Source organism: Pavona decussata, unplaced genomic scaffold (genome assembly GCF_977016875.1).
Source record: "Pavona decussata unplaced genomic scaffold, jaPavDecu1.1 SCAFFOLD_2, whole genome shotgun sequence".
Classification (NCBI taxonomy): domain Eukaryota; kingdom Metazoa; phylum Cnidaria; class Anthozoa; order Scleractinia; family Agariciidae; genus Pavona; species Pavona decussata.
The window spans coordinates 164475-192455 of NW_028145426.1; the positions used below are offsets into that span (position 1 = coordinate 164475).

Sequence of the window (27981 nt, forward strand, 5' to 3'; positions counted from 1 at the left end):
GAAAACTTTTAAAATACGCGTGAAATTTAATCCTTAATTCTACGAGGACTCATTGCGATTGCATATACTAACAAGCAACTGACCATCCGGACCCAGTTGTTCAAAGCCCGATTAAGCTAATCCTGGATTAACGAGAACTTTCGTTCGAGTTTAAATACAGAACAATAAAGATTTTTCAAAAGGCCTTTTGTCCCTCAGTTTTGACGTTGACTTTTCTTTTCCACCAGTTTAACATTAGAGTTAAAAAATCTTTTTAAAGAAAGAGCAGAAAACCTCAGTTAACTTTTAATAGTGGATTAACGTTAATAGACTTTCGAGTTACCGGGCCCAGATCTTTGAAACGTTGTTTGTAAAATTATTTTGGATTGTGATCTAATTTAAAGGATCACAATTACATGTTTCCAGTAGTCTAAAAATTGGGGTCAAAGTTTTTGACTCAGCTCAGTCAACGTCATGTTCGCTTTCGAAATGTCTTGGTCATTGCATAAAACAAATAGATTCCATTTTGCCGTGGATCTGTACGGTGATAACTCACGGATGACGTCAAACTGTGGTTGGAACATCAGCCGTAATGTATATTTGGTTATTTTTTTAAGGAAACGCTTTTACCAAAGCAATAATATCTCATAGCCATTTATTTTAAATAGGGTCGATTAACTTGAGTTCTAGTCAGACGCTTTAAAATAACTGTTAAAGCGATTTTAAAGACTAAAAGTTAGCCGAGTTTGGCTGCTCCCGCATTTTCGCTATAATTTCAAGGGAAACAAAACTTCAAATTCTCATGATCTTCAAAGGTCTTTTACCGTAGCAAAAATTAAACACTCTAAATGCTCATTGAACCTCGTAGGTGGCTGCGAATTTAAGATATTTATATATGTTTTAGCACTGATAAGAATAGCAAAACTTAGACAAAAATTACCGTTTTTCGATCGAAATCATTAAGTTACCTACTGACTAGCGGTCTTTATTTTCCATGAGTGTACAGCAAGATGAAAGGGGGTCTGCCGAGCAGTCTGATTGTTTATTTTCAACTCGGGGAATTGAACTCAGCACAATTCGCTGATAGAAAGCTCGTAGTTTAATTGCTTATAAAAAAAATCTTACTTACCACTGATTTCGCAAACGTAATTTAAAGAAGAGGTACAGGACCTGTCGAACCATTTTGATGAATAACTAATTAAATATACACAATCCCCACTGCCTCCGGCGCTGTTGTCCCAATTAGTGTAATCAGTGTTTGATTCATCGACCCACAGCCACCGTGACCTGTTCCTCGGATCCCTGTGCAAACCAATCCACGTATCGTATGCTACTAAAGGGGCAAATGCTTGTTGTTCAGCTTCTGTATTCAACACCACAAGCCTTGCTCCTAATTCTTCACAGGCAGATTTCGCTGAATCCCACGGTAGTCTGTTGTCCGAAAATCCGTAACAAGAACTGTTGATCACTGGTACCCAGCCCCTCGGGCATTTTTCTAGAAAAAAAACAAAAACAAAAAAAAAACCAAGGTTTCCAGAAATAATTTGACAACTAAATTTTAATTTCAGTCATACAATTTTGAATTTTCTCCTTGATATTATGCCATTTTTAAAAAAGTAGGATTTAAAGAGTGACCAATACTGTCAATAAAATAAAATAAATAAATTAATAAACCAACAAATTATGGAAGAAGTAAAGAGTTTTTGGAAATTCGTGATCCAGAAGAAAAGCGAGGTTATTACCAAATTTATACAGGTAGATACAACATTTATAACAGGAAGGTATTGGATCTACTCGCTGAATCAGGGATATCAACCCAGATCAACCTGATTGACTAAGGTCCAACTAAAATGACAATATAAATTGTAAAAGGAGACATTAACTTGTTTTTTTCAACAGATTTCGTTACTTTGTTAAGGTACTATTTGGTTTCTTAGTGGCAGGTTCCCGTGGATTAATCTACAACTTCGTGTGCAGCGTCTGAGTTAAATTAAGCAGCAGCAAAAGTAGAAGTAGTAGCGGTAGTAGTAGTAGAGGTAGTATTAGTAGTCGCTGCAGCAGCATCAGCAGGGGCAACAACAGCAGCAGCAGCAGCAGTAGCAGTAGTAGCAGTAGTAGTAGTAGCAGTAGCAGCAGTAGTAGTAGTAGTAGTAGTAGTAGTAGTAGTAGTAGTAGTAGTAGTAGTAGTAGTAGTAGTAGTAGTAGCAGTAGCAGCAGTAGCAGTAGTAGCAGTAGTAGTAGTAGTAGTAGTAGTAGTAGTAGTAGTAGTAGTAGTAGTAGTAGTAGTAGTAGTAGTAGTAATTGCTTTATTTGCATGACCACAAGATTTACAGTATTGCAAAAGCTTATATAATCTAATTACTAACAAAACAGTGTAAAGTATCATAACAATATATAATTAATTCTAGGTTACATCATCAATATCCAATAATAGCCTGTCACGTATAATCATACATGAAGAAATAAACTTCATAACCAGTTTGTTTACATTATAGTCTTTAGACTTCATCAGTAGTTTCACAATGTCTGATGTCGATTTCGTTTGAATATCAGGTATCATTTTACTTATGTCTTCATAGAATGTCTGCCTCTGTAAAGAGTAGCAACTACATTGAAACAAGAAATGAGTTTCATTTTCCACTTGATTTGATTGACACAACTGACATAATCTTAACTCTCTAGGAAGATGATCTTTCTGATATCTACCAGCTTCAATTCTGAGTTTGTGGTTACTTAATTTAAACTTAACTGGGTTTCGTCTATCAGGAAAATTTCTTAAATGAGTTAAATAATTAGACGAAGAGTATTCATTCTTGAAAACCTTATAGAACTCTAACTTTTTTGAGTTTTCAAGGTTGTGTTGCCAGAAACGTAGATACTTGTTTTTCATATTAGTTTCAATTTGCCTTATTGTCTCATTGCTAAAATTTTCAGGATTTAGATCAGATGGATAGTATTTTTCTAACATGCCCATAAAATTGGAGTAAAAACCGGAATTATTAATGGAGTGTAAATGTTTTGACATCAGAAAAGATTGCTTAACGATAGAGTCATTCTCCTTATTGTTTAGGTAAACAAAGTATTTCATAATTTTTTTGTTTTTTGCAATAAGTAATGGATATCGCCCTAACTCAGCCCTACATGCTAGGTTAGAGGCTTTGTTGTTTACCTCCAAATAGCGTTTGCAAAACTTTAAATGTACTTTTTCTAATGGGGAATTATCCCATGTTTTGAACTCCTGCTTCGTGTACATACCCCAAACCTCACTGTTATAGCTTAAGATCGAGAATATCATCGTGTCGAAGATCTGAGATGCTGTGTTGGGATTTAGTTTACTGAGGAGTGTGTGTTTTTGGATGTTAGAGAAGGCGTGCATGGCCTTTTCTTTTAAGTGATCTAACGCAAGAGTGAAATTTCCTGTTGGGGTTAAACGAGTTCCTAAATAAGTGTATTCCTGGACAATTTCAACAGGTTCGGTGTCTATTTTAAAATTAATGTCAACGGATTTCTTTGAGCGTTTCTGAAAGATCATTACTTTCGTCTTCTTAGGATTGATTTTTAGCATCCGTGATTTGCAGTAAGAAGATAGCGTATTTAAACAGTTTTGCAATCCTGTTTTGGATCTCGACAGAATGATTAAATCATCAGCATACAGAAGTGAGTTTATTTTCGTTCCATTTGGGAGGACAAATGGATCAGAAAGCGCGTTTTGAAATGAATATGGCAGATTGTTAATATAAAAGTTGAATAACAGAGGACTTAGAATACACCCTTGACGGACACCCCTGGAGTACGGGAAAGATCGTGTTTTGTTGTCTCCAATTCTTATAGAACAGGAAGAATTACAATAAAGAGTTTTAATTAGATTGTAAAATTGTCCTCCAATGCCAGCACCGAGTAGCTTATAGAATAAACCAACGTGCCAGACGGAGTCAAAAGCCTTGCGGAAATCTACGAAACAGGCATAGACCCTTTCTTTGTGATAGTGAACGTATCTATCTAGCAGGGCTCGAAGAGTAAAAACATGGTCTGCAGTGCGGTTTTCAGGCAGAAAGCCAATTTGTGAGTTATGTAATATTTTGTTTTCTTCTAAATAAGAGTGTAGACGTTGATTTAAGATTGAGCAGAACAGTTTTCCGAGGCAACTTGATACACAGATGCCCCTGTAGTTTGTCGGGTCATTCTTGTCACCAGATTTGTAAATGGGGGTTATCAGTCCTTGGCACCATACATCTGGCATCTTTCCAGATTTTAGGATATGATTGAAAAGTTTGATGTAAAGAGGCATTAGTGTTTCAAGGCTCGCTTTGATCATTTCGTTCCTTATTCTGTCGGAAAAGGGCGATTTCTTATTCTTTAATTTTTTCACAGCTTGACGTATTTCCTGTTGAGTTATTACTTGGTCTAGGGAGTTAAGTTGGTCTTTTTCTTTTTCTAATTGTTGTAGCTCATTATAAATTTCTTCTTGATGTGTAGATGGTTTTGGCTCGTCGGAGTGTAAATATTGAAAGTGTTCTAACCATTTGTCTTCTGGTATTGAAGGAGGATTTTTGTTGGGGATTGTATCATCTATCGATTTAAGACAACTCCAGAACAATGATTTGTCAGGGTTTGATGATATTTCATCGAGTTCTTTTGTTTTTCTTTCTGAAAATTGTTCTTTTTTAAATCGAGGAGATTTTTGTACTCGTTCAACGTTTGGTGAAATTTTTCGCGCATTTCGGAGTTGAGAGGATCGCGATGCTTTTGATTTGAGAGTTTTCGTACTTCATGTCTTTTTAATCGGCATTCGCTATCAAACCATTTCTTGTTTGAAGCTTTCTTTATGCGTTTACGAGGCTCTTTTATTCTAATCTTGAGGCAAAGTTTTGAAGTCGCAGTTAAAATGTTTACAGCATCAGTTAACGAGGTGTTAACATCACCATCGTCTCGTTCTAAGTAGTTTCCGATAAGAGTTTTAATTGGTTCCGTGCGCAACGTGTTTTTGAATTTTAAGAAAGAGTCGTTTTCCCAGTAAAACTGGCGCGGTAATCTCATTAACTGATTGCTAGAATTTGCTCCTTGAATTTCCCCTGCTGGTAGATTGGTGTTAAGATTTAACCACGCTAAGATAGCACTGTGGTCTGATATGGGGGATGGTTTTTCAACAACAAAGTTGGCAACGTCTAGAAATGTATGGTGATCGCAGATGAAATAGTCAATAACACTTGTCCCGTTTGTTCCATGAAAGGTAGGTCTACCTAAGGTATCTCCATTGACCCTTCCATTCACTATCCTTAAATCAAAAGTTTTGCATATCACAAGCAGTTTTTTCCCGTGAGTATTTAGAACATTGTCGAAACTATTTCTTTCTGCTGGGTGGAAAGCTGATTCTGACTGATCATTGGTGATTATATTGTTTCCATCTTGGGAAACTGTATCGGAGTATTTTCCAGGTCTTGAGTTAAAGTCGCCTAGTAGAATCACTGATCCCGCTGAAGAAAAACACAGTATATCTTGCTTAAGTTGATCGAATATTTCGGAATCGAAATATTTAGAGTTACATGGAGGGATATAAACCCCGCAAACGTAAAAATCCTTTGACGAATTCAAGAATTTTTTATCAATTTTAAACCATAGAAAGTTTTGATTTGTTTTTACAATGGAAATAGTTTTTTGAAGGTTGCTTTTGTATAATAAAGCTATTCCTCCTGAGTACCGACCCCCTTTTCTTGATTGGTTTGGGATGGGGCCTTGAACAAATGATTTATATCCGGATATGTCAAAGTCGCGACAATTCCAGATTTCTGTTAGCACGATCAAATCGAAATTAGTAATAACGCTCAGAAAATCAACATCATTTAGTTTGTTTCCAAAATGTTTGGACGATAGTCCGTTGACGTTCCAAGCACAGAAAGATAATGTGCCTGGGGTATCAAGATGACCCGTACGAGTACTAATGATAGATTGCTAGGTTAACTATTATTCATTATACTGGTAGAAAGCTTATCCTAATTTAGCTATTTAAGTGTCTCAATGTTCCAGATTCAATTGTGATGTCTATAAAAATGATTTTACAAAACGTAGACAGGATATGATATCCTGGGGTATCTGTGTTTCAGGACAGGTGGGGGAACTCTCCTTGGGAGTTGTCGCCATCTTTGCAGCATTCGTGGCGGGAAACTGATGCTGTCCTTGTTGCCCCAAGTGTATTTGCTGCTGTAATGGTTCTCGGACTGATGGCTTGGGTGGCTGTTGCATCTGATGGTAAAAGGGCCAAGGTTGACCCTGAGGTGAACTGTTCTGCAGGACATGACTGTAGGGCGAACTCTCCTTGGGAGTTGTCGCCATCTTTGCAGCATTCGTGGCGGGAAACTGATGCTGTCCTTGTTGCCCCATGTGTATTCGCTGCGGTAATGGTTCTCGGACTGATGGCTTGGGTGGCTGTTGCATCTGATGGTAAAAGGGCCAAGGTTGACCCTGAGGTGAACCGTTCTGCAGGACATGACTGTAGGACGCATGATGCATCATGCTAGGGGGTTCTGGAGATACCACGTTGTTTGGGGGATCTTGAACTGGTCTTGGAGGAGGTATGCTTCTTGATTGAAGGCGACCGTGGATGGCGTCTTTTAAATTTTTGGCGAAGAGTCCAATGTGTCTTTTAAGGATGTGTTTGTTATCGCGGAGGAAATTTGTGCCATTTTTGAAAAGGTTGTCGTGCGCGATCAATTGTACATTTGGAAGTTTTGAGCAGCTTGTAATTAGTTGTTGATTAATTGAGATGATTGTTGAAGGTGAGATATCATTTCGAGGTAAAAGTGTGGAGTAAAGGATTTTGCTCGATGGAAATTTTGTTGAGGCCTCAGTAATCAATGTTAGGATATTGGAAATCAGTTCTTCAGGGGAGGATCGCTCTAGATCGTTTGTTCCTGTGTGTATCAAAATCATGTGTGGAGCTGCGTGGATACTTTGTAGGAAGGAGCTTGCTTGCGTAATTAGTGGCGCTCTGACGTAGTTCACCTCATGTCGTGAGGAGAACATTGGTTTAGTATCTAGAAATTTGCCATTTGAGTCGCATAGAAAGATAACTTCGTTTGAAGGGGGTACAGGCTGATGCTGAGATGTGGTGATCTTTGCTTTATCCTGTCTATTCGAATTGGTTTCTTGTAAGACGGAATAACCATTGGATGTTGGGATGTTTACAATTAGTAATTCGTCTTCTTTGCATTGTTGGGCTGGCGGTGGTAGTAGTAGTAGTAGCAGCAGCAGCAGCGGTAGTAGTAGTAGTAGTAGCAGTAGCATTAGTAGCAGTAGTAGTAGTAGTAGTAGCAGCAGCAGCAGCAGCAGCAGCAGCAGCAGCAGTAGTAGTAGTAGTAGTAGTAGTAGTAGTAGTAGTAGTAGTAGTAGTAGTAGTAGTAGTAGTAGTAGTAGTAGTAGTGGTGGTAGTGGTGGTGGTGGTGGTGGTGGTGGTGGTGGTGGTTGTGGTAGTAGTAGTAGTAGTAGTAGTAGTAGTAGTAGTAGTAGTAGTAGTAGTAGTAGTAGTGGTGGTGGTGGTGGGGGTGGTAGTAGTAGTAGTAGTAGTAGTAGTAGTACGTTCCTTTATTTACATGACCGCAAGATTTTGCAGTATTGCAAAAGCTAAGTAATTATTAATAAAACAAAGGTAATAGTAATATTGTCCTAAGTTACATCACTTTCATTTGATAATAACAATGTATCACGTATATCTGAACATGAGGAAATGAACTTCATAACTAGCTTATTTACATGATGATCCTTAGAGTTCATGAGTAATGTTATGCTTTCTGAGGTTGATTTACTTTAAAAGTCAGGTGTTATCTCATTGATTCGATTTAAGAAAATCTCCCTCTGAAAAGAGTATCTGCTACATTGAAACAAGATGAGATTCATTTTCCACTTGATTTGATTTGCACAAGGGGCATAATCTGCTTTCCCTGGGTATATGATCTCTCTGGTACCGACCTAGTTCAATCATAAGTTTATGATTAGTTATTTTAAACTTCACTAAATTTTGCCTTTCATTATAATTTCTTAGCTGGTGTAAGTAATCGGATGTGGAGTATTCATCTTTGAAAACTTAATAAAATTCTAGTTTCTTTTAATGCTCAACGCTGAGTCGCCAGAAATATATATATATTTCTCCGTCATATAGGTTGAATATCGTCTAACTGTGTCATTATCAAAAGATTCAGAATCTAAATTAGATGAATGGTATTGTTCTATCATGTTCATAAAATTGGAATAAAATCCGGAATTATTAATAAGGTGAAGGTTTTTCGACATACGGAGAGCTTGTTTGACTATAGAGGAATTATTTTTGCTGTTTAGATAGGCAAAACATTTCATAATTTCTTTATTAATTGGGACCAGTAGTGGTAATCTTCCAAGTTCGGCTCTACAAGCTAAGTTAGAGGCCTTATTGTTTACTTCTAAGTAGCGTTTACAGAATTTGAGATGAATTTTTTCTATTGCGGAATTGTCCCATTTTTTGAAATCCTGTTTGGTGTTCACCCATACCTCACTGTAGTAGTAGTAGTAGTAGTAGTAGTAGTAGTAGTAGTAGTAGTAGTAGTAGTAGTAGTAGTAGTAGTAGTAGTAGTAGTAGTAGTAGTAGTAGTAGTAGTAGTAGTAGTTGTAGTGGTAGGCAGTAAAAGTAGCAGTAGCAGTAGCAGTAGCAGCAGTAGTAATACCCAACGAGGGGACGCATAAGGCCAAAATTGTAACAACCTAATTTCCTAAGGAGTTTTTAAAACTTAAAAGTTGCAGTTTCCGTAGGTGTTGTAAAGTGTCAATAGAGAGCTCGATATTTTCTCTCCACCGGCTGTACCAAAGAATTATTTTCCATCTATGCTTTTACGCACCAGAATTAATGATTTTCGCCTTCACGCGGCAAAGAGAAACTTTTCAGTTCGTTTACTAAAGGTAGTCGTCGTTGAGTTACCTGGCCGTCCTCCACGTGCGATACATAAGGTTTAATTGCAATGATTTCGGTGCTCAGATTGAAGATGCGGCGGTCTAAATTATGTTTTAAAAAACCTAACTCGCTCTTGCAAGAACTCAACAGAAGATTCATGAGAACTGCAAACGCATTCCAGCTATGAAATATTTCCTGCTAGGGATTTTGTTGTATCAATTATACGGATACAGATTTCCTACTATCATGTGGAATAAAATTTTCGTCGGCAAAATAGGTACCATTTTCTTTGCTATTCTACGAACACAATGCGGGTGTATTTTTTGTTCCCGAAATGTGTTATAAATATCACGGACTTTGCCTGTGCCGCGTCTACGTTTTGTCGTTCGAATTCACGGAGAAACGTGTAAGGGTACTATTTGCTGCTGGCCATGATGAGGAAGTGAGGTAAGTCCCTTCAGTGTCTGTATATCTAAATGTAGAGTTTTTGTTTTCTAAAATATCTCAAGGGTATAATAAAGGGCTTCGTTCGTGGTTTCGCGCGCAAGAAATGTCTCCTAGGGTACACGCTCAGTATTTGACTTATAAGACCGTTGAAGCTGAATTACTTTACCAAAATGTAAGTTAAAGAAGTACCTTTCCAACCTCAGTTTGCAAGTCCCTGTTTAGTCTTTGGTCAAAATTTCGGGTTTCTTGGAAATAAATAGTGTAATAAAATTAAAGGGGCAATATGAATGGTGCTTTCAATACCGGTATAACGAAGCTAAATTTTGTTAATGTCCCCTTAAAAAAACTTTCTAAGCTGCACACGCTCAGCTTAGAACCATTGCAGTGTTAAAAACATGTACAAACAGGTACAATACAAAGGACGTGCGGACTATACAATCTGATGTAGTATGAAAGCCATATGGTCAAGACAATTTTATGTAAAATAAAAACACAAATATAGCCAACCAACGCTTGAGTTTTATTCATCAGAAAAGCGGCCGACACGCCTCATACGGTCTGGTGTAACAACAACAACAACAAAAACGCTAATGCAGCCAGCCAGCCAGCCAGCGCTTAATTTTAATCCTTTTAATCCATCAAAAGGGCGGATGAAACGCCTCATAAGGTCTGGTGTAACAACAACAACAACTTCAACAACAAAAACACTAATGCAGCCAGCCAGCCAGCGCTTATTTTTTTTATCCATCAGAACGGCGCGTACCCCACCTCAAACGTTCTTGTGTGTCACACAAAACGCCAATGCAGCCGGGAAGCTTCCCTACACCGTCTGGTATGACACAAAATCACCAATGAAGCCAGTTTGTTGAAACACAACAACGTTGATATAATGGAGCCACCCAGTGGTATATTTGTCCTTTTTTTCTCACCCTTCCCTTCGCGCGTAACTCGTGATGTACATTCACCTCGCGCATCGTGCTCGCGCGTGAAACAGATAAACAAGCCGGTTATTCTGCGGACCACTCTGGGGTTTCGTCTAGGAGTACGGAAAGGTACGTGTGTATTTTGCGTTCATATGCATCTAGATGTTAATTATAACTTGTCTTCTCCGGTGCACGTGTTGTAAATTATTTTCCCGTAGCTTTCTTTCTCACCCGTCAAGAAATTGCCAACCAAGGGAAGGAAAAGGTACCTGGTATCGAAGACGTACTATAGACGAAGAAAGACTAGTTTTCTCACAACGGGAAAGCTTACCAAATATTCCAACGGGGTCTGAAAATTTAGTCCACGCAAGGCTCTCTCAGCCTGCTCAGGTTGAGCTTGAAATGCAAAGGCTGTATGGGCTCTTAGCTAACATTGAGTGTGTTATGTAAGAAGAACCTTGTAATGTTTTTATATATCAGCTGTGATGTTAAAATTATCATGATTACTCACTGGATACTATGTAGGGCTGATATGCCTCAGTCCAGGTATTAAAGTTAAACTCTGTGTATCCTGCCTGATTTCCAACCTTTACACCAACCTAGAATAGCAAAGAGCGGCGTTAAAGAAATCAGAACACATAAAACCACCTGAGCGCATTACAAAGTTTCCACCGTTGATAATCTATTCTTATGAGTTAGTAGCTCCTCACTTGTTTAAGATGCCAGCTTGAACCATATCTACGAGTAACCTCCAGCCCTCTCACTTGTCCTACGTCTTTAGCAGTGATGTCAAATATGTCAGTTCTAAAACAAACAAACAAACAAAAACACATCAAACTGGAAGGACAACGTTCTTCTGACGTGTTATCAAACACAGAAATTATGCTCACGGTTTACTAGGGTTTTCTACCATTGGATGACGTACGAAGAATCTAAAAACGGGGAGAGGGCATACGGGTTGTTCGCAATGTTTTACAAGACACAATAAACGGTAGTTTAAGATTAATTATTAATTAAGGTAGCAGCTTGAATTGATTGTTTCAATTGACGGTTGATCTAGGTCAAATCATTAAAGAAGTAGTATACAACATGGGGCTATGAGATCATTTTCAAAACTGACCCCCAACTAACCAACATTCATCGATTAAATCAACCCAACTCATCAATCCTCACTTTTCATAAATGACACATAATTTGGTCCCAACTCACAAACAATCATCGATTAAATCCAACCAACTGATCAATCGCTGATTTGAATGATGAATACAATATTTTTGAAAAATTATCTAATTTAATTATATGAACCAAAAATTTGAATTTAATGACAAGACATATTATGTTCATCCAACATTTCAAAACTATGCAGCATCTGCTGATGGTTATATTATTAATCGAAAAAGATTGGAACCCAGAAAAGGATACTTGTCTGAGAACGGTTATTATATAATTTCTCCGGGACAATACAATACATGTCCAGCTCACAGATTCGTTAATGAGGCTGTTAATCAATCAATAATTCCACCTGGAATGCAAGTTAATCACATCAATTCCAACCGACAAGACAATTCCAGTGAAAATCTTTCATTGGTAACTCCATCAGAAAATATGAAACATATGCATCAAGCAAGAAAAGCATTTTTTAACAACCCATATTCAGAAGAAGAATTACAAACAATCAATAGATTAATGGAATTTCCACCAATAGAAGACAATAATTGTGAGTTTACACGTACAGAAAACAAGATAATCAATAAAATGTTTTATAGAATGTGCAACGATATGGATGACACTGATTTTCCACTTTACAGGGATTAATGATGTTGAATACAAGGCTTATTTAATCAACAGTTTTATTCAACTGTGAAAAATGTACTTTGGAAATAAAATTTGGCAACATCTCCAAAACCAAAACTATTTGGAGAGATAGTTAGTATATACTTTTATTATTATAGTGGATGAGTGAAAAAGTGGAAAAATAAAAATTAGAAGAAATGTATGAAAATCCAAATTGACCTCCAATTTCATGAAAATTAAATGGAATTTGAGGCCTTCATGGCACAAAACACAAAACAAGAAAAAAGGGATAAGATTGGTGTCCCCGAGATGAAAATTCCAATCATGGATTCTCAAGTTGGTGAGAATCTAGCTAAGACAATTCCAACAACAAAGACTATTATTCATGATGGTAAAACATATTATATACATCCAATATACGACAATTATGCAGCCTCAGAAGATGGATACATTATTAATCGTAAGAAATTGATTCCAAAAAAAGGAAGATTACAATCTACTGGTTAATTGGACATTGCTGTTTATGATAAATCATTTTATACAAGAAGACAAGCACATCGATTTATTTGGGAAGCTACGAACCAAAAAATAATCCCAGATGGTTATCAAATACATCATATTAATCGTGATAGACAAGATAACTTAATCGAGAATCTAAAGCTTGTTACCCGACAAGAAAACATGAAATACAAAGGAAATGAATGCAAAGGTAAAAAAATTAAATCACCACATAATGTTCCAATGAAATGTGATGCATTTCATTATCATCATATTTATACCAACTTTGGAGCCAATAAATATGGGCAAATATATAATAAAAAAACCAAGAGATGTTCAATTAGTAATTTACAATTATCTGGTTATTTGATTGCTACATTACAACAAATTAGTTTACCGAGAAAAACTTTTTGTGTACATCGGTTTGTTTTTGAATGTTTTCATGGTATAATTCCTGATAAAATGGAAATTAACCATATTGACTCAAACAAACAAAACAATTGTATCAATAATTTGGAATTAATGACTCGTTCAGAAAATGTAAAACATGCTCATAAAGCTAGAAAATATAAAACAAAGATTGAAATTACAACTGATAAACCCATTGAGTCAATCAAATTGGACATTAAAATGAAAGAATCAGATGATGAGTTTACAGAAGATGAAAAACAGTTAATTGATAAAAAGTATAATGCAATGATGAATAAAATCGAAATTGGTAACTTTCCTTATAAAAAACAATTACAGGAACATTTTTCAAATATGGTATTTTGGTGAATTTTTGTAATTTCGCTGAGTATTTAATTCATTGAATATTCAGGGAGATGCCCCACAAAAAAGAAACAAGAAAACGGATCCGTCCAGGTGGTCCACACACACAAAACCCTGGAATGAACGTTGTTGCCAGTCCTCGTTCATTTGCTAATCTGGTATCGCTAAAAGGTCCATCTGTTGCCTCCTTTTTGGAAAATTCAGATAATACACAAAATAAACACAACAATAAAAATAATATATCGTATAATATTATAATGAATAAAAATAATTTATCACGATTAACTAAAAATCAGTTAATTGAATTAATACTAACAAAAGAACGTCCAGTCCCAAAACCTCGAACCAAAAAAGTGACTCCCATACCGTTTCCACGAAAATCAGTCAAACAAATGGTTCAAAACTATGAAGACACAATCATCAAACCACCGAAGCAATTTATGGCTAAGCCAAAAGTGAAGAAAACAACATCTGCAATTCCATTAGTATTGAGAAACAACATTATTCCACCTCCAAAGCAATTCATGGATAAGCCAATAGTTCCACCAAGGACAAAAAAGATTGCTCCAACTACATTGCCACGAACTGAAATCACAGAAACTGCACGAGCGTTTCAGGGTTACACCAAATCATACCAAGTTGGAATCAAAAATGAAACAGATCCTATGGTTCAAATGAGTTCAACACGATTAGCCATCGCACATTTTATGAAACAATTATTGCCTCAAATGAAAGGCTTGAAATTTATTGAAACTTTGTCAATCTATTTTGAACAAAAAAAAGGAAATGAAATTGTCTCCAGAATGGGATATTTCAATAGTAAACCAAAAACAATCATTAATGCTGATGATTTAGCACCATTTTTGGATGTTAATGTTGAACAAATCATGGAAGATATTCACAAATGGATCAGTCAAGGTTCAGCATGGATAATCAAATCCATTGAAGGCCATTATATCAATATCATCCAATATGAACCACTTGCTGGCAGTTCATATATTAAACTTCCAACTGAACTCCAACATCATAGAAAAGGATTAATCAATCTACAGAATAAAGACAATGAATGTTTTAGATGGTGTCATATTAGACATTTGAATCCACAAGAAAATTTTCCACAAAGAATCAAAAAACTGACAAATCTTTTGTCAAACAATTAAATTATGATGGTATTGAATTCCCTGTTTCCATCAAACAATATAACAAAATTGAAACCCAAAACAGTATTAACATCAATGTACTCGGTTATGAAAAAAAGCAGCCTTATCCAATTTATATTTCCAAAGAAAAGTTTGATGATGTATTGAATTTGCTGTTAATCTCTGAAGATGAAAACAAACATTATTGTCTTATCAAAGATTTTAACTGATTTATGTACAGTTATTCAAATCACAAAGAAAAGAAACATTTCTCTATGCACTGTTTGCAATGTTTCTCATCTGAACAAATATTATCGAATCACAAAGAAATTAGTATTGAAATCAATGGAAAACAAGCTATTAAAATGCCCAAAGTTGGATCAAAAGTCGGATTCAAAAATTTCCAAAGACAAATGCAAGCTCCATTTGTGATATATGCTGATTTTGAAGCTATCACTGAACCAATACATGGTTGCCAACAATCCAATCAAAAATCATTTACTGAAGCTTATCAAAAACATACTGATTGTGGTTATGGATACAAAGTTGTTTGCTGTTACGACAACAAATATACCAAACCAATACAATATTATCGAGGAGAAAAAGCTGTTTACAAATTTATGGAATCCATGCTGAATGAAGTCAAATATTGCCGAACAATCATCAAAAACAAATTCAATAAACCACTGATAATGACTCAGGAGAATGAAAATGACTTCCAAAAAGCAACTTCTTGCCATATTTGTGGAAAACAATACAATGAATCAGATTTACGAGTCAGAGATCATTGCCATGTAACTAGAAAATTTCGTGGATCAGCTCATAATTTATGTAATTTGAATTTTCAATTAACAGATAAAATCCCAGTTATTTTCCATAATTTGAAAGGATATGATAGCCATTTCATCATACAAGAAATTGGAGAAATCATTGAGAATAATACTTTTGAGGATAAAAAAGGAGAAACCAGAAAGCATAAAATCAATGTAATTCCTCATATTATGGAGAAATACATGGCATTCATGATGGGTAATAATTTGGCATTCATTGATAGTCTCCAATTTATGAACCAAAGTTTGGCTAATCTTGTTAAAAACTTGCCTGAAGAAGCTTTTCATTACACAAAACAAGTGTTCAAAGATGATAAATTCAAGCTAATGAAGCAAAAAGGTGTTTATCCATATGACTTTATGGACAGCTTCGAAAAGTTCAATGAAACAAAATTACCAAGTCAAAATGATTTTTTCAGTCAAATGAATAATCAACATATTACTGATGAAGAATACAATCATGCTCAAAATGTTTGGAATACATTTCATTTGAAAACAATGGGAGAATACCATGATTTGTATCTCCAATCTGATGTATTATTGTTGGCTGATGTATTTGAAAATTTTAGGAAAACTTGTTTGGAATATTACAGATTGGATCCTTGTCATTATTTTACATCTCCAGGATTGAGCTGGGATGCAATGTTGAAAATGACTGAAGTCAATTTGGAGCTTATAACGGATGTTGATATGTATCAATTTGTTGAAAAAGGAATGCGTGGTGGAATCAGTTACATTGCCAATAGATACGGTAAAGCAAACAATAAATATATGCAAAATGATAATCCAAATGAAGAAAGCAAATATCTCATGTATTTGGATGCAAATAATCTCTATGGTTGGGCAATGAGTCAATATCTTCCAACTAGAAATTTCAAATGGTTGAATGAGAAACAAATAAACCAAATCAATTGGTCAAATATCGATGTAGAAAACAAGAAAGGATATCTTTTGGAAGTTGATTTGGAATATCCTCATGAATTGCATGATTTACACAATGATTATCCATGTGCAGCTGAACAGATTAAAGTGACACAAAATATGCTGTCCGATTATTGTCAAAAAATTGCCCAAAAATTCGGAATCAAATCTGGGCAAGTAAGCAAGTTGATACCAACATTGTCCAACAAAACAAAACATGTGTTGCATTATAGAAACTTGCAATTGTATCGTGAATTGGGATTAAAATTAACCAAAATACATAGAGTATTGTCCTTCAATCAAAGTCCATGGCTCAAAAAATATATTGACTTCAATACTCATCAAAGAACTCAAGCCAAAAATGCATTCGAGAAGGACTTTTTCAAATTAATGAATAACAGTGTCTTCGGTAAAACCATGGAAAATATCAGGAAAAGAGAAGATATTAGATTAGTTACAACACCAAAACAATTGACAAAATTAGCTTCAAAACCAACATTCATTGGCAGCAAAATATTCAATAAGAATCTGGTTGCAGTTCACAAAATCAAAGAATTATTGACTCTAAATAGACCAGCATACGTTGGAATGTGTATTCTGGATTTAAGTAAGACTCTCATGTATGACTTTCATTACAATTATGTTAAAAGAAAATATGGTGCCAAAGCCAAATTACTGTTTACGGATACTGATAGTTTGACATATGAAATTGAAGCCGAAGATGTGTATCAAGATTTTTGGGATAAAAAAGAAATGTTTGATAATTCGGATTATCCATCAAATCATCAATTCTTTGATGCCACAAACAAAAAAGTAATTGGTAAGTTCAAAGATGAAGCTGCTGGTATTCCCATCACTGAATTTGTTGGATTGAGATCCAAAATGTACTCATACATCGAAGACAATAATAATGGTGGAAAAACAGCCAAAGGAATCAAAAAGAATGTGATCAAAAAAGAAATACAACACTCTGATTACAAAGATGTTCTTTTCAATGAGAAACAATTGCATCATCAAATGAAAACAATCAGAAGCAATAACCATCAATTGGGAAGCTTTGTTATCAATAAAACATCATTGTCATGTTTCGATGATAAACGATATTTACATCCGAATGGTCTTGATTCATATGCTTATGGACATTTTCGTTTGTAAACAAAATTTGTGACAAAAACTTGTGCCTCAAACTTTGTGTAAAAACTTGGTTTTCATCTATTTTTCATATATTTTCGACTATTTTTGTTGTTTTTTTTTGTCAAAAGTTTTGCTGGGCGTATGTCCATTAAAACGAACAAGAATGGTACGATGGGTTCCAGTAACATGTCAATTCCCATCAAAGATGATTCCATGCAGGTGGATTCATCTTCCTGTCAATTCCTGCATTGCTATGATTTCTGCATTTATTGCAACCATCACAAAGAAACAACAATTAACAAACAAAATATGCCATATTGTTGTGAAAATCAAAACATTCGAGATATCTCTGGTCAATTGACTTGCATTCATTGTGGACAAGTGATTGGTGAGGATTTCAAAACAGAATACATCAATTTTCATGCCAATTTGTTTAAAATATACAAGAAAACAGTGTACAACAGAAAATATCATTTGTCGCATACATTAGATAAAATAATTTTGCAATGCAAAGTACCCATTAGTTGTTCAACCAATTTCAAAATTCATAATATATTCGTTGAAATAAACAAAATCTTGCAACAAATCAATGGTAAAAGAAAGAGAATAATCAGTTTGAAATATCTTTTGCATAGAATATTGCAATTGATGAAAATTGATTCTTCCCAACTTGAGTTGACAAAATCCAAAAAAACCATGAAATTATACAATGTTTATTGGGATAAAATTATGAGTCTTATTGGACCTGAAATAATACGTATAATCAATCATACATAAGTGAATATCTGATATTTTTTATCATATTTGTCACCCCATTTATCGACAATCGGTGAATTATCCAAAATGAAATCATCATTTTGAGTAAGCTTGTTTGTCAAATCATCTCTATCAAAATGACCATTTCTCATTATTTCTTTTATTTCATTCAACAAATGACCATAAGTTTGAAAAGCATATTGACATTGATACAATCTGATTTCAATATTTTTATGCTTCATATAAGCTTGAATTACGACAGAAACTGATGATATTGCCAATAATGAAGCTCCACTGGTTGCAATTGATGATGCAATACCACCAGTTGCAAACACAATGGATGAAATATTCCCTGCGAATTCCCATTTTTTTAATCTTTTGTATGCACTTTTGTACATCCACATCTTTTTGTGATATGACATGTAATAAGCTTTCAATTCATCAATTTCTTCTTTTGATAATCGATTTGAAATATGATTGAAATCAATTATTAATTTCTTCTTTTGTTTTGAATTGTTTTGCATATATTATATGGTTATCTTATTTTTGATGCAATAATAGAGACCAGTTATTTGACCCAAAAACATGCATTTTTTCATCCAACTAAATGTTTTTGATTCATCAATGGCATATGTGTAGCCTTTATCACGATGATATCTGTTGTAAAATTGACCATAAGCATCATGTAGTATTCCATGAGACCTGATATATGGATGCCATCCAAATAATTTATGGAGAATAGCTGTCAAACATCCATCTCCTGGTCCAATTAATCCAATTCCATCTTTGAACAATTTTTTGTAAACTTCATCAGGTAAACCTGTGTTGTAATGTTTTTCATGCAAATATGTGAATATTACGATACTTTTTATCTTGCATTCCTGTATGGGCAATATTGGAAGACTCAATTTACGGTGAAAATCTATCATCGATGCTCGAATGTGTTCTTGCAATTCTGACAATTCTTTCATTATACAATTTGATTACAATATTTTTATTCATCATTATTGTCAGGTAATTGTATCCTAATATATTCAACAAAATACTTCATTGTCCAATCAGATGGATGATTGTTGAAGTAGCAATAATAGTTTTCAAATGACACATCAAAGAAGAATTCCAATTGATCAAATGATGATGACACCAAATCGGATTTGGAATGATGATATCTGTCATTTCTCCTGATATATGTGTTTGTCACAATAATCTCTTGCAATGTATTGATTCCTTTAATGTCATCTTTGCTCAATAATTTTATCCATGTGTAATTTGTTTTGGGTATTGTTCCGCTTTTTCTTCCTATTCTCATTGCAACTTGATTGTACAAATATTCATCGACACTTGACACTAACTCATTTTTGAAATTAGTTAACCAAGTATTTATTCTTTTATCAACTGCTGCCATTATTGCATCCATTGGGTCATCTTCAGGTGGTTTTGATGCATCTTGTTTCAATTTATTTGCAAAGAGTGTGATTGCTGTGTCTATTTTTTCATCCACTTTTGGCATTATTGTTTTTTTTATTGATCAATCCAACAACCCTTTGACATCATTATCCAAATGAGCCATGGCTTGTTGAATTTGAGTTCCAATATAAGGTTTCATAACATCTTCGTTACTGTTTATTAATTGTTGGAGAGAAACTGCATGATTTGAATTTACTCCATCTTTGATAACCAAATGTCTGTCTTCTGTGTCTAAATGTCCATCATCATTTAAATGGATGGGTTCTTTGTAAATGTATGGACCAATTGATGGATCATGATCGACAGTAAATTCAATTTTATTTCCATTTTCATTAACAACATGATTTCCATTTTCATCTTCAATATATGGCATTTATATAAATAAAGTTGATAATTCTAATTTATATTTTCCATTTATGATGACTGGGGAATGATGACCAGGTCTTCTTCCGACTAAAATAATTCTAAATCTTTTAGTGATACGATAATTTAGGTTTAAAATATTTAACCCTTTAATTATGTTCAATGTTGCCTGTCTTCTACTACCATCATCATTTACAAATACGACATTTGCATTGTCAATTGCTCTATTTGATGTAAAATAAACGCTAAGAATCATTACGTTTGATAATTCCAAATTTTGCCCAATTGAATTTTTAAAAGTATTACCAAGGATATCTCCAGTGTAAATTAAATTATAATTACGTCTCATCCATTGTAAATTTGGAACATCATGATCATCAACGGGATCAGAAACATTTTTAATTCTTAAATTACCAGCATTCCAATTATTTGTTGAATCTTTTGATAAGGTGTTTTGTTGATGATATCTTTCAAAATGATCAGAGTGTAAAACTTTCAATTCAAAACTTCCATTAACAGAAGTTCCAGCTCCAATATTATCCAATATTGACATAGAATCAATACTAACGAATTTCCTTGATTTGGGCATATTAAACGTATTACTTCCATTGATTATGTTTCCTATTCTGTAATATGTGTCAGTATTTGATGTTTGTCCTTGCAGTTTCCCCCTAATCAATATTTGTGCATTTGAAACTTGAATATTGCTTACCAAAATAACTGAATACAAATTGAAGTAAATATTTCCTGAGACAGGAATACTGAAATTGTGAAAAACACCACTGGCAATAGTTCCAGTGTATTTCGTTTTGAATAAGTTGGTAAAATAACCCAAATTCATTGCTTCAGAATCATATATCGGATTTATTAAACCAGAAATAATCTTATTATTCATATCCAAATTGACTTCCATCTGCATATCTCCATTTTTATATTCAAACATTACATTGTCCAAGCCGTCATAAACTCCTGGATAAACGCTATCTGACCAATCTTTCACCCCATAAACAACTAGATCACATTGTACTGGAGTCGCTGTAGCTGTTCCATGCATCGTCAAATAGATGTAATTTGGAGTTCGTTTGCTGTTGTTATTGAATTGAACCAATAGCTTGCTATAAGCAGTGAAATCACGCTGTACAGCTTTGTGGATGTATGCTTCAGAAGCTGTACATGATAATTGAATATTAGTCATTTCTGGTGGGTAGAATTCAAACACAATTGTGTATGTTCCAATAGCAAGAGTATAAATATTGAAACCTATCCTTGATCTGTAATCATTACTTCCACTGTCTTTAATCAATGTGATATCATAAGCTTTTTTATTCTGATGCGGGGATTGATTGAAAGCAGCTATTCCATTCACTGTGATATTATATTCTGAACTGCTTTCATCAGTATCTATAAGATATTTGAATTCATTTGTTTTATGGCTGCTGACAAGATGACTTTGCTCCAATTTGTCATCAAACTATTTTTTGGTAGTAGCATCATTATCATCAGTTGGTTGAGCCATATCTTTGATTTGTTTATTATTCATATCAAGGTTTCCAGTCATTGCAACACTTCCATCTTTTTTCAAATATACACTCAAATCACTTCCAACAGATGGTATTTTACTGATTTCATGATCCACATATGCTTTAGTGGAAGCATCATTGGGATCGGAAGGATTTCCAAGAATCATTATTTTATGACCTCTCATATCTAAATCACCACCAATAGCATTAGGTTTAAGACGGTTAAGAAAGTTATGATCAACGTAGTGTTTATTAACAGCATCATTATCATCAGTTGGTTGAGCCATATCTTTGATTTTATGATTGTCCATATCGAGGTCACTATTGGAGACTTTTTGTAAATATTTTGTATCACAGAAACCTAAATTAACGACATCATATGTATTTTGTATATTGGCTCCAAGATTAGTAATTTGTTGATTACCCATATCCAGATTTCCAGTCATTTCAACAGTGCCATCTTTTTTCAAATATGTAGATAAATCAGGTGATGGTATTTTTTAATCTCATCATCGACATATTTTTTATTCGCCGCTTGATCATTATTATCGGGTTTTAAAACACTAATATAAAAAAATGTTTTCCGTCCAGTAATATGTTGTTCTGTTGATGTAACCATTATTTCGCTTTTAGCTCGTCCACCATATCCATCAAAGTTTTGCAAATCTGGTATATGAAGATGAATATTTTCATAAGACTGATGCTCAGTCAATAATCGAACATCATTGGAGCTACCAGCACCGTCTGGCGTGTCTTGTAGATAGATACTATTGGTATGAACACTACCAGTATCGCTATAAATTACTGCTTTATCAGCTTGTACATTACCAGGAGCATTATCCAGCAATTGTATTTGGCTCTTTGTGACAACATCATTGGGATCAGCTCCTTGTTTAACATTAACAAGTTTTTTGCTTTGTATATCATAATTGCCATTTTGGGTTAATGTAAACCCTATTCCTTGAGGCCCAGCGGCTCCTTGAAGAGGAACCGTTTTGAATCCTCCTGTTGTGAAAGAAGACGATGAACTATGTTCGTTGAATATTCCCATTTATATCATTTGGTTATATTGTTCCATAAAAATTCCTGTTAATTCTCTTCATGGGCTTATCAACATATAGAAATGAAAATGGATCTTTGGTTGCTTTAATGTATTTATCCTTTTCGGCACCCAACTCACGGGATATCAGACTTCTTTCATGGCTGCTAGGAAAGTCATAGACACAGAAATGAGAGCAATTGAGTCGAATATCTTTTGGTGTTTTGTAAAACGATTGGCTCAGATAAATAACAGAGCAGTTCTTGTGTCTGCCACGAATGAAATAATCAATCAATGGTTTCTGGTTTTTTTTCACAAATAAAGTCATCAAATATGACTATCTTCTGGGCATCATCATCCTTCAATTCCTCTACCGGAATTATATCATCATTGCTACAAACAAGGACATTATACCCGACACTATTTGATATATCAGTCAATGTTTGAATCATATCCTTGTATTTTTGTTGCTCCAAATTTTTGCATATAAATGTATTCTATCATAATACAAAAGGGGTTTCATCAGCATATGGTACAATAAATTTGTCTTTCCAGATCCTGAATTACCACATATTAACATCCGAAAAGTGTCATTTGGCATGTAACCATACAATCTTTTGAAATTAGTGTTTTTATCATGTCTGTCATAATTTGGGATTTCCATGCATATCAATACATTAGATAAGTTGAGATAAGTTAATATAAGTTAATAATATAATGGATTTACAGAGATTAAAACAATTATCTGAGGCCAAGATTAAGGCTGGAACAATAACCAAACAAGTTAGAGATACATTGAAGGAGTACAAGCATGATAAACAAGATTTACAACAAGGTTTATCAGAAACTTTCAAACCAATTATTAAAGCTCAAGAGGAAACAAAACAAACAATTGATGAAAAACAAGACAAACTGATTGAACAATTGGAGAAAAACCAAAAAGCGTTGACTTCAGGTTTGGAAGACATTGCTATGTTAACTTATCAGCCTGAAACACAACCACAATCACCAGAAGCAAAGCTACAAATTGGCTATAAACCATCAATGTCACCTGATTTTGTATCTAATTTGGATGCTGGTTTTGATGTTGATGATATCCAAAAATTGATTCAATACGAGCTTCTATGCAAGTGGATATTGATATCAAAGATTATGATGCAAATATTGGCACAATGTTGAAAAAACTTCGAACTTCGAAGGGTCCTTTATCAAAGGGCCAAGGAAGGATAAAAAATAAAGACAAAATTGATAGAATAGATGAAGATATCAAATTATTGCAAAAATGCAGAGGGCGCATTAAAATAATCCCAGAAGGAATGAAAACCATCAAACAAGGTTCTGGTTATACTCAACCAAAGACAAATGCATACAAAATATCATCTTCTGGGCAATATGGTGGACTAATGATTGATATTCCAAAATTAATGGGACAACTCAGACCTGTGGCAACAAAAGATAAACGCAAAGTAATGGATAAAAAGGTTGATTTCGATACAATCGATTTATTGACCAAGAGATTTAATTCAAAGAAGAAATACAACGATATTGCCAAAATGGTATTCGATGAATTGAACCAACTCAGTGAGATTCCAATCCATAAATCCAGCAAAAAATTCAAGAAATTGGGCTCTGGTGTTGTTTATTTCAATGATGCTAATGATTTGATTGACAGAATGGAATTGCTTGGTGATTCCATTTTGGCTGGCAATAATGGAGTCAAAGAGGAATTTTCACAGATAGCCCATAAATTGAATCATCTTGGCTTGATAAACAACAAACAACTCATTGATTTATTGCAACAATATATAATGTAATGATATATGCAAGAAAGAGCGATACATATTTCATCTGTTAACCGACAAAAAATAGGTCGAAGTCGGCCTGAAGACTTTATTATCAAATTTGATCCACCATTGAAGCTTGACACAACAATGAGACATGAGCTAGCTGTGGATCGAGTTTCAATGACGTACTCGTGGCATAATGTCAATGCAGGATACAACAATAATACAATCAAATACAGCCCAGATAATGGTACAAATTGGAAGACAATCACATTTGTTGATGGAATGTATTCATATGATGATCTTCATGATTATATCACTCAATCAATAATTCAAAATGGAGATAAACCAGCTTCCAGCAAGGGCATCAATCTATATTTTGTGCTTTCATCATATAGAGTTGTCATTGAGCTAGACAACCAATGGAAGCTTGATATTAGAAACTCTAATTTTGGAGCACTTATTGGATTTGAACCAAAGTTAATTAACCAAACTGAACACGGGACAAAATTGCCAAATATTACCAATGATATTGACTTTTTGAACATTAATTGTGATATAATAACTGATAGCCTCAGTGATGGACGATTCACAAATACACTGATAATGATACCCACTGACAATTTAACAAGGAGTTATCCATTTACTTTTGAGCCAAAAAGAGCATTATTCAGCCCAGTTTCCAAATCAATTATTTCAGAAATGGGGATAACAGTGACTGACGCTTTGGGTCGGCCAATTGACTTGAATGGCATTGACTGGTTCATGAGCTTGATTCTCAGGTCTAGTTTAATATAATATATCAATATATGGTACGACAAAGTGAATTTAAGCCACGTTTTGACCCAGAATTGGGTCGTTATGCGATAAAACATATCCATGGTGAAGGAATCATGGATGTTTTCAGATCAGTTGGATCAAAACTTTTCGGAAAAACAGCAAAAGAATTAGCTAAAAAAGGAGCCAAAACTGCAGCTGAAAAGGCAATCACCAACACTGGTGAGTTTGCTGGTAATAAAGCAGGAGATAAAATAATTCAATTATTGAGCAAAAAACAACCTTCCAAAACAAAATCAGTGACAATGAGCCAACCAAAAATGGAGCAGCCACTGACTGATTTTGAAATAGCTGGGAGAGTCAATCAGATGATATCCGGTGGAAAACTCAAAAGGAGAAAATGAAAAATAATTTAACATATGTTTATAAATGAAATCATTCAGAAATCCAAAATATATTGAAAGGTTTGAAGATGTCTTCTTTCAATTGGAGACACCATTGAATACTGGTAATCCAGGGAATAATAGGTCACAAAAGAAAGATGGTTATCGTTTCGTAGTCGATAACACAGGAGAAGTGACCCCATTTGATTGGTATAATGCAAGAATATCAGTCGGTTTCAAAGTCCAGACAATGGCCAATGCAAATATAGCAATTGACGACCATAATGGTATTGTTAATGGCTCTCACAGTCTTATAAATGATTTGGACATCAGGCTAAATGGTAAACATGTGTATGATTGTAATTATGCAAATCATTGTGTCAATATCAAGAACCTATTGGAATATAGTCCAGTATATGCTCAATCAACTGCAACCAATGAGTTTTTCTATCTGGATACAAACCGAAGTGCTGAAGAGAGACATGCACAAGCTTTGTACAACAAAGGATTTGCTGCAAGAAAAGCGCTTTTGGGTCTATCAGCGGTTGTCAATACAGAAATACCATTGAATCGATACGCATTCTTTGAAGCATTGAGAGATGAGTTATTGCCATCAACACGATTGGAATTGAATTTGGAGATTGAATCTGATGCCAATCTTATTTGGCAAGCTGGGGCTGATTGTCGTGTAATGATTACTAGAATGGAGCTTATTGTGCCACGAATCACTTTCAATTCAGAAGGACAATCACTGTACATGAATCAATTTTTGAAGCCTCATAAATGGGTTTATTTGCGTGAAAATGTGGAAAGAAGCAATTCATCAACACAAAGAAGTGGTAATTTTCAGATAACAAGTGGTATTTCAAAGCCAAGACATGTGTTTGTTTTTATTATCAATGATGCAAAAATTGGAGCACAAACAGTAAATCCATTTTTGTACAATACATTTAGTGTATCAACAGATCCCAGAACATTGCTGAATTGCCATTTATCTGTGGCTAATGGCAATGAATACCCTGATGTACATTACACTCCAGAGGCTGATTTGACTCGAGTTTACAGAGATGTCCTCAAATATGTGCATGCAAATAATGAATACAGCCAGGGGACTTTGTTGAATATCAATAACTTCAAAACACTATTTTCATTCGTGTATTTCGATTTGACAAAACAAAAAATGGATATCAAAGATGGTACCACAAAGCTGACATTTCATTATGAATTATCTGGCACAACTTCAGCTGCATATTCAGTTTATCCATTGACATTATATGAACAAGAAGCTGAGCTCATCCAGAAAGATGGAAAACTATTGTTTCGATAAATTGTCCAAAATTTTTAATGTAACGTTAGTTATATAAAAGATATGACAACTTATCATTCACATGGAGTAAAACTATCAATTGGGCAAAAAGAGAAACTAGCAAAAGCAATAAAAAACAATTCAGCAATAACAATAAGATTATCAAATTCTGAATTAACTGGTCCGGATCAGCTGATGTTAACCAAAACACAAATAAATAGGTTGAAAAAGGCAATGCAAAACAAAACTGGAGCAGATATTAAAATAAGCAAAACACAGATACGAAAAGCTGTACAACAAGGAGGCAGTCTTTGGTCATCATTATTCAAAATTGGCACAAAATTACTACCAATGGCAGCAAAAGCAGTTGGACCATTAGCTACTGGAGCACTTTCTGGGCTTGCAAATGTGGGAATCAATAAAATATTTGGTAGAGGACAAGTTGGTCGTTTCCTCATTCCTCAAAATAAAATTGATCAATTAATAAAATACAAAGATTGGCTCACTGAAGCACAAAAGAAGCAAATTGTCAATGCAATACATACTGGTGGCGGATTGTAATTAAACCAACTGAGGCACAATCAGGAGGTTTTTTGAGGACATTATTGGCTTCAATTGGCATTCCAATGGTTTTGAATGCATTAATGGGTAAAGGCTTGCAGGTGGATAGAAGTAGATCCAGAAGATCGGTTCCAGTTTTTGTTCCAAACACAACCAAAAAAGATGGTGGTTTGGTCCTGCCAGTTAATTATAGGCCGCCTCCATTTTTCGGTACATGGGATCAATATGGCAAAGGAAAAAAAAACCAAAAAAGGAAAAGGTCTGTTGTTAGGCAAAAACAGTCCATTCAAGGGGATTCCATTAATCGGAGACATTCTGTGAAATTCATAAATAAACCACTCAGTAACTTTGAACTCATTGATTGGGTCAAAAAACTCAAAATAAAACACTTCAGAGGCATTTACAGCAGAGATAATCTACCACAAAAGATGAAAAAAGATGAAGTTGGTATCATTAACCTGGATTCACAGATTGGACCAGGTACACATTGGGTTGCTTATCGAAACGGAGACAAATATGCAGAATATTTTGATAGTTTTGGGTTAATTATGCCAAAAGAAATTATGCAATTTATGTCAAAAAGTGGCAAACGATTAATGTATTCAGGTGATGAAGTCTTAGAAAGAGATTCAGTATTGTGTGGTTATTGGTGTTTGTATTATTTATTTGAGAGAC

At 34.6% G+C, this 27981-nt stretch overlaps 2 protein-coding genes across 2 annotated transcripts in view; both read right to left on the reverse strand.

Moving 5' to 3' along the window:
• LOC146489833 (uncharacterized) overlaps positions 1 to 27981 on the reverse strand; it is a 204203-nt gene that overhangs the window by 151536 nt on the left and 24686 nt on the right. The gene's annotated exons all lie outside the window — the stretch shown is intronic.
• The window catches only part of LOC146489840 (C-type mannose receptor 2-like), a 62990-nt gene that overhangs the window by 23467 nt on the left and 11542 nt on the right, over positions 1 to 27981 (reverse strand). The window contains exons 7-9 of the mRNA XM_085129576.1: positions 10974 to 11067; positions 10775 to 10862; positions 1109 to 1474 (exon numbers count right to left, since the gene is read on the reverse strand). Of these exons, the coding sequence (XP_084985702.1) occupies positions 1109 to 1474; positions 10775 to 10862; positions 10974 to 11067 (548 nt within the window). The remainder of the gene's footprint in view (positions 1 to 1108; positions 1475 to 10774; positions 10863 to 10973; positions 11068 to 27981) is intronic.